Source organism: Chaetura pelagica, unplaced genomic scaffold (assembly GCF_000747805.2).
Source record: "Chaetura pelagica isolate M959 unplaced genomic scaffold, ChaPel_1.0 scaffold206, whole genome shotgun sequence".
In the NCBI taxonomy this organism is placed as follows: Eukaryota; Metazoa; Chordata; class Aves; order Apodiformes; family Apodidae; genus Chaetura; species Chaetura pelagica.
This window is the reverse complement of record NW_009953801.1, coordinates 796,752-805,047: the sequence shown is the minus strand read 5'-3', so window position 1 is coordinate 805,047 and position 8,296 is coordinate 796,752. Positions and strand designations below refer to the sequence as shown.

The 8,296-nt window shown below is 42.8% G+C and overlaps 1 protein-coding gene across 1 annotated transcript in view; it reads left to right on the top strand.

The window, feature by feature from the left end:
- FANCM (Fanconi anemia, complementation group M) overlaps positions 1-8,296 on the top strand; it is a 66,777-nt gene that overhangs the window by 20,419 nt on the left and 38,062 nt on the right. The window contains exon 6 of the mRNA XM_010001203.1: positions 7,460-7,591. Coding sequence (XP_009999505.1) covers positions 7,460-7,591 — 132 coding nt within the window. The remainder of the gene's footprint in view (positions 1-7,459; positions 7,592-8,296) is intronic.

Sequence of the window (8,296 nt, the reverse complement as noted above, 5' to 3'; positions counted from 1 at the left end):
GACACAGAAATCTGGGGTTTTGTGTGTTTTTTCACGATTCGCTCATACTCTCTTTCCTCGCCTTTTCCATCTCCTGCTCTTCCTATCCCGTTACTCCTTCATTTTGTGACTTTTTTTAAGTTTCCAAACCGTGATTGAAAGGCAGATCTTTCGTTTATATTCAGGCATATCTGCAAGCTCATTCCAAACTGTCTCCAGTTAGGAGTGCAAAAGCTATAGATCATTTTGTTATTGAAAGTCGGGCTTTGGAAGTTGACAGCTACAGGATTTTGTTCTTACTGAGGAAAACTGGGAGTCTTGGGTTTGAGAGAGATTGAGGCTGAGAGAGTTGGGGTGTTCAACCTGGAGAAGAGGCTCTGGGGAGACCTTAGAGCAGCTTCCAGTGCCTGAAGGGGCTCCAGGAAAGCTGGGGAGGCACTTTGGACAAGGGCAGGGAGGGATGGGATGAGAGGGAATGGTTTCGAGCTGAGAGAGATAGAGATGAGATCTGAGGAAGAAATTCTTTGGTGTGAGGGTGGTGAGAGCCTGGCTCAGGTTGGGCAGGGAAGCTGTGGCTGCCCCATCCCTGGCAGTGTTGAAGGGCAGGTTGGATGGGGCTTGGAGCAGCCTGGGCTGGTGGGAGGTGTCCCTGCCCATGGCAGAGAGGTAGGAACTAGATGATCTTTAAGGTCCCTTCCAACCCAAAGCAGTTTGGGATTCTAAGCCTGTATGAGAAAGGTGTAGATGGGCAGACTTGTTAAGGGGATGGCTGTGGCAATTAAAGCGGGATTGGAATTTAAATCGGGGATCTGTGTGGAACAAAATGGTTCTATTTGTAGTTGTCTTGCATTCCAACTTTAATGTGAAATAGGTATTATCCTTTCTGCACAGGTAGGAAAGGAGAAACCTCTGGGGTTTTAGGATAAAAGGAAAATAGCCCTTGCTGTGCACTGTTGAGGTGCTTGAGGGAGGAGATCAAAGGCTGGAGGATCTAACTGTTGACCCTGATATGATGTTTCATTTTACCTCCCTCTTTTTTTATTTTTTTGATTTTTTGTGTGTGTGTGTGTTTTTTTTGTTGTTGTTATTGTTGGGTTTTTTTGGTTTTTTGTGTGTGTGTGGAGTTTTTTGTTTGGATTTTTGTTGTTGTTGTTTTTGTTTTGTTTTTGTGGTTTTTTTTGTCAGTAACTTTCTCCCAGGCTCAGCTTTGATTACCTAAGCTCTGGACTGATCTTGGTGTGACAATTAATTACCTTAGAAGCCAGAGTCCTGACTTGGACTTCAGACACTGCAAACTGAAATCTTGCTGTTTCTATAAAGCCAAAGCTGACCAGCCAAGGACTGTTGCTTCTTGGAGAATTTGCAAATGGAGGAACAACTTCCAGTGGGAATGTCCTGAGAGAACAGTTCTTTCCTAGGGTACTGTTGTGGGTTATTTTGCAGAAAAGTGGAATGCACTGGTTGCACTGAGGCAAATAGTTCCCCTGTGAGGATGCTTCACCTCCTAGTTGTGAGCAATGTGTCAGCATCACAGACTCTTCTCTGACCTGAAATTCATAGAATCATAGAACGGTTCAAGCCTTAATTATGAGACTAAATAGTTACTTAAATTATTCCTGTTTAGAGGATTGATAAGCATTGTTGCGGGAGATGAGAACAAAACAGAGTACCTAATTGTTACTGGGGTTGAACAAAGCTGCTTTTTGTTTTATTTGATTCCCCCCCAACTTGTTAGTTTTGTGTGTGATGACTGACTAATAAATAGTCGCTCTTGAGGCACTGCTGTATTCTTGGTGCTTTCCTGGCAGGTTGAATTTCTGAATATAAAAGAAAGCAAATTGGCAAGGTGATGATGTTTGCTGTTACTGAACAGAAGACTGATCTAGAAAAGCCACTTCTTTCTTATACCTTCTCAAGTAAAAGTACTCTCAGTGAAATTAATTGAAAGGTTAAAACTGTAGGGCTTCATTTTCTGTAACTTTTAAGAAATGAAAAATGCTGTAATAAAAAAAAAAGACCCTGAAGTTTTAGAAGAGGACAGGGCATTGTGTCTCTTTGGTGAATACAACTTCCCAGGGAAGGACAGTGTATGTTCAATTGTAACAGATCCCTGGAGAGTGGGAAGACTGTGAATCATCTGAATGAGTTAGTACAAACTTGACAACAAAACTTTTAGAGGTGCCAAGATCATTACTCAGTTGATCAGTATTGGCTTTTGAGAACTGTAAGATCAGCTTAAAGACACTGCACCCTGCTGTGTCCCTGTTACTTTATTTTCAGTATTGGAAAGGTAAGAAAATATCAGAAAAAGCTTGCACAAAATAGCACTTTTCTGCCTCTGGTTAGAGTTTGTTTGTTGTAACTTCGAGGTTCTACAGGGAGAAAAACTGAAACTGAGCACTAATCATGGCTCCAAATGCCTCTTGCAGTGTCCTTCCCTGTCCTAAACCCATGGGTTTTTGTTAATAATTGTCCTCTTTCTCTTTGTTCATATACTGTACTATGATTTGGGAGGCTTTATCAAATGTTGCAATAAACTGTTCTCACTCTGTGCATAAATTTGTGTGCTTTGTGTGCCTGGGAAGTTTCCTTACAGCCAGCGCAGGGTGTGTGAGCTGCCCCAGCTCCTCCTCCAGATGCAGCCCCGTGCCTGTTCCCTGGGCTCCCTGGGCACTTCTGCTTTTGATGGTATCTCAAGACTATTTCACTCAACCTGGAGTTAGGCTGGCAGAGACTAAACATGGTTTGTTCCTGGGATTTTCTCCTGGAATTTCCTTTCAGGAATATTAGGTTATTGCACTTAGACTTCTGGATGGAGCACGTTTTGTGAAACCCAAACCTTCTTAGTTTCAGACCTCAAGCAAAGCAATCAGTGCTCTGGATCTTCATCTAACCTCTGCTCTTCCCTGCTCTTCCCTGGAGCTGTAGAAGGCTCTGGTGACTTGCATTCCTTCCTGCAAAACCAGTTTGTCCTGCCCCAGGACAGTATGATCACAACCCCATTGTGAAGACTTGTGATACATATGCCTTCTGAACTGCCTTTCCAGCTTTGGGTGGTGGGACCAGAGCTTGAAGGAAGTCTTCCCTTTCCCTTTCTTTGCCCCCTTTGTTGAAAATTTGAAAATCTGGAGCAGAGAGCAGGAGCAGTGTAATGTCCATGTGGTGCATGTGGTTTCTCAAAGCCCTCCTTCTCTCCTCTGAGAAAAATACAATACAGTTATTTATGCGTGGGAGGTTGCTTGTTTTGCTTTGGTAAAGAATGCTTGCAAATCTGCAGTAAAATAATTAGGCCAAGTTGTTTATTTAGAGGCTTTGTTTTCTATTGTGCCAAGAGAAAACGGATTAACAGCAGTTTTTAATGAGGTGTAACAGCTCTTCGCCTTGGCAGTTCTGCTTGTAATGCATATGGTGGCCCTCAGCTAATGCCCAGGCTCCAAGCAGCAGGTCCTAAACTAACCCCAGGTGCAAACTTCAAAAAATCAGCGTGATTTGCACAGGAAGATACTTTGTTCAGCAAAAGCCTTTACGTTTCTGGCAAGTTTAGTGAAGTATGGGATAACTTTGCTAGTTAGTTGCCTTTCATATATATTGGTAGTAAATCTGTCAGCTTCTTGAACTCAATTCAGTGAGAAAAAAAAAATCCATGAGTTTTAGTAAGCAATTAATTTAAATTAATTCTACGGTTCTGTTTTTAAACGGGGAATGTAATGCTTAAATGTTTTGGAAAGATTGAGGAGATTTTCCAGCAGTATTGTCCTTTTAATTAACAGTAAAGGTACAGAGGCAAGATAAATGTAATTACTCTGAGTAGGGCTTGTTTCTCTATCTCTTCTAAGTAGGTTATGTTTACTGTTCCCTATTAGTTTTGAAGCTCCAGGTGACTGGATCCTGCTGTCTTTCATAATGGTCTTCCTTGGGTTATTTTGCAGAAGATGATTAAATCAGACAGGTGTACACTGAGCAAACAGTGACAATATAATTTTCTTACATGTTATAAACTAGGTCAAGGGATGAAACATGAAAGTACATGTAATGGAAATCTCTTTTTAAAAAAGCTGTGCAACAAGTATGGGAAATAATAAACCAGTGCTGAAATATTTTACGTATATGGACAGCACTTTTAAATTAAAACTAGAGAAACATTTGTGTTCAGAGACTGATTCCATTTCTACTGCTGGAGACAGTTTCAGGTTGATCTTCAGCATTTCAAGTGTCCTTATGTCCAACTGCTTAGAGTTTGATGGGAGAGTCAAGTACTTTTTCAGTGGTATCCTGTGAAAACAAAGAGCACTGAGTTATCCCTTGCATGGATAAAGGTTATATATTTTTTTTCTAAATACCTCTTTTTATAAGCTGGCACAGACATTGCTGTCTCTGTCCTTTAAAGTGACAGGCCAGATTTAAAAACAACACAACAATAACAAGCTGTTTGGCAGGGGTGTTCCCCAGGGACTGGTGCTGTTTAACATCTGTGTCTGGGACATGGCCAGTGGCACTCGGTGCACCCTCAGGAGGTTTGCTGGTGACACCAAACTGTGTGGTGAGGTGATGTGCTGGAGGGAAGGGATGCCATCCAGAGGGACCTTGACAGGCTTGATCGTGCAAACTGCATGAAGTTCAACCAGGCTCCAGGGAGACCTTAGAGCACCTTCCAGTGCCTGAGGGGGCTCCAGGAAAGCTAGGGAGGGGCTTTGGACAAGGGCAGGGAGTGATAGAATGGGAAGGAATGATTTTAAGCTGAAAGAAAGGAGATTTAGGTTAGACATTAAGAGGAAATTCTTTGCTGTGAGGGTGGTGAGACCCTGGCCCAGCTTGCCCAGGGAAGCTGTGGCTGCCCCATCCCTGGCAGTGTTGAAGGGCAGGTTGGATGGGGCTGGGAGCAACCTGGGCTGGTGGGAGGTGTCCCTGCCCATGCAGGGGGTGGGACTTGGGTGATCTTTAAGGTTCTTTCCAACCCAAATAATTCTATAATTCTATAATTCTATAAAACATGAAGTTTTAAATTTTAAACTCATAAAACTAAACCAAAAAACATAAATTTATTTCGTGTGCATTTAGCCTTCCAAATGACTTGGTTAATGTTTTTGACTGTATTGTAAGAAAAGGTTTCTTTTTTTTTGCTGTTGTTTTTGTTCCTTTTTGCCAGAAATTCCTAGCAATGTTTTAGTTTCCTTTTGGTGTTTGCTTGTTGTTAGAGGTTTATTTGCGCTTATTAATCCATTAGCCTTAATTAGAAGGAATGCTTCAGGCTGGAGTCTCTTGGCTGTGCTTTCCTTTGCCTGGGGAGCCATGCGAGGCTGTGACCCAGGCTCCCTGGGGGTAAAGGCAGGCCTGGAGATGGGAATCTTGGGTGCAGGTGGGTGTTCAGACACCCACTCCCCCAAGAGACATGGAGTGGGCTGTGCTCCTCAGCACCATCCTGCCTCCAGAGCTGCTCCCAGGGGCCTTCCAGGTGCTCCTTTCGGCTTCTTCCCTTTCCCCTCCAGCCGGGAGCAGATGAGCAGGGCAAAAGCAGCAAAGCTGCCTGAGCTGTGCATCCCTGTCTGAGGGGCTGGAGTAGGGAATACAAGCAACTGAAAATGCACTAGAGCATTCAGAATTTAGGCTTTGTTTCTATTCTTTCTCAGCAGCCTTTGCCATAATCTGCTCAGCCTGCTGACTCCAGTGAGCTGTTTTGGAAAGACCTGCAGGCATGGGGAGGGCAGCGTGGAAATTCCCCAGCACATTGTGTCCTTGGTTTGGCTGGTGCTTTAACAAGTGTTTGTTCACCCTTACAAAGTCCTCTTTGCAGTTTTGATTTTTTGGAGGATTAGTGCTGCTGCAGTTGACAATGACAATTATTCCCACCCCTTTTCTCAGGATTAGCCAGGCAGGCACTGCACACAGTGTGAAGTACCAAATGAGAAACATAATCTAAGCAAGCAGAGAGAAGTTCAACTAAGGTGCCACTGCACTGACAGGGTATGAGTAGAGTGTGGTTGTTAATAGTATTTGTGCATCCAAACAGGCTCTACAAACCCAGGATACACTAAATGTGTGAAGATAACATGGAATATTGTTACTTAGTGTGTAAACATCCATTGCACTTATACAGTTTAGTCTCTTTTTCTGTTAGGGCATTTTGTCTTTGCAAGCTGAAGACATCCTTAGATCAGTATTGATTGAAGCCTGAAGTCAGACCTGCTTTTACTGCTTCAGTTGGACTTGATTTTCAGTGGGCTGAAAGAACAGCAGTAAGGGGATGAGGTTCTTGTGCTACAGGCTTCTTAGCTCAGCTGGGCTGGTGTTCCTGTGCCCAGAAAACTTGGGAAGCACTGTATGCATGTGAACAGTTATCAGAAACTCTCTGCTGTCAACCCATGTCAAGACTGCCTTTGGTGAAGCTTGTTGTTGTGCACTAAGATGTTTTTGGTGCCAGTAGCCAAGTGGGCCAACAGATTGTAAGTAATTTTTGTAGAACAAATGTGATTACTCCAATTATTACAGAGTTAGCACTCAAGCAAAACTAAGTCTATATAAAAAAAAGTCCTGACCACCTAAGGCTGAGAAGCAAAGAGGAAAAACAAGATTAATGAATTAGTGCAGGTCAGTTCCCTTGTTTCACTGATGTGGAAAGCAGGTACATGTGATGTATAAAAACAAACTTCCTTTTGGCACAGCTTCCGAAGGAGACGGGGCACACTGCTGGGCCAGACCCATGTACCCACTGCTCCCAGCTCCCATCCCTTCCACACACAGCTTTCTGACCTGTTGGCTGGTCTTCAGCCTGTGGTAACTTAGGCTGCTCAAAGGTGGATGCAAGCTGTCCTAAGACTGCAAGCCTAGTCAAGTTAGGGTTAGCAGGGAGAGAGGGAGGGAGCTGCAGCATGTGCTCAGGAGCTGGCAGCCCATCCTGTTTCATTCCCATTCTGCTCCATCAGTACTTGTGTGATTATAAAAGCACAGTGTCTGTTTCCAGTTCTCAGTTATTTGATGGATATAGTTACCTTGGCAGGAGAAGGGTGCTTGTGTATAGGACGGAGAGCACATATCCTTAGGGAAACAAGTTGTAAAAATTCTTAGAAAAAATGTTGAAAATTAGCCTAGAAACACCCTGATAGTGGAGAACCTGAGGCTGGGGCAGAGCACCAGGCACATCTGGCACAGCAATGAATTATTCAGAAATCAGTACAGTCTGTTTTGAAATCCTGTGTTTCACATAAATAAGCTGCTTGTCATAGAGTCACAGAATGGTTTGTCTGGGAAGGGACCTTTCTTGGTCGCTCTGTCCAACCCCTGCAGTGAGCAGGGGCATCTTCAACTGGATCAGGTTGCTCAGAGCCCCATCCAACCTGACCTTGGATGTTTCCAGGAAGGGGACATTTACCACTTTCCTGGGCATGTGTTTTCTTGTGCAAGATCTGTAAAAGACAAAAATGCTTTATAGGGGTAAATATAAATACCTTCATATCTCAGCTGCACTTCTGTGTTTTGTTTGCAGGTGCTAGAAACGTTTGCTGGACGCCTGATTAAAATTGGAGTTCTGGCAAGGCGGGACATTCCCAGCCTTACCAAGTACCAGATAATTCTAGCAAGAGATCAATACAGAAAAAACCCATCTTCACAAAACATGGTAAATGTCTTTGTTTATTTCATCTTAGTAAAGTAGTCATGCATAGTCATGCTTCATAGTATACCAAGTTTCCTGCTACAATGCAAGTTAGATTTCCTTTGTAACATTCTATTTTTGGCCCTGGAATAAATTTTGCCCACTCACTCCACATCTCTTAATGCTAATATAGGAAAATTCAGGTAAAGAATTCCCATTTCCAAACTGAAATTGATTTGAGAACTTTGATTGTAAGTACTGAGAGCCAAATTTACTCTTTTACCTCAAAACTACTTTACTGTAAATTGTCATGGAGTGTTCAAATTTTGCAAATTAAGAAGTATATTACCTAAAAAACCAAAGACAGCTGTGTATCTTAAAAACAACACTGGGAAGCACTTCACAGTAGGCAAGACAACTTTCCTGACTTACATTTTGTACCCTGAGTAGATGTGCCAGAATTTTGCCAAGTACTGAGAGATGGCTCAACTGTCAGATTTTAAGTGTCACTGCATCAGAAAGTAACGAGCTAATCTTGGCAGATAATAGAGGTATTTTGCATATCATTTTGAAGGTGGAAAAAGATTGCCTGCTTTATCAGCAAGAATTGTGGAACCTGCTCCTTGAAGAGTTTGATAGCCAGACTACTCGCTGTGCATTGCTTTGTCCTTTGGCTCTGCTTCTAACATGTCAATCTTATTTTTGTCATGAGGATTGCAGTGTGATTCC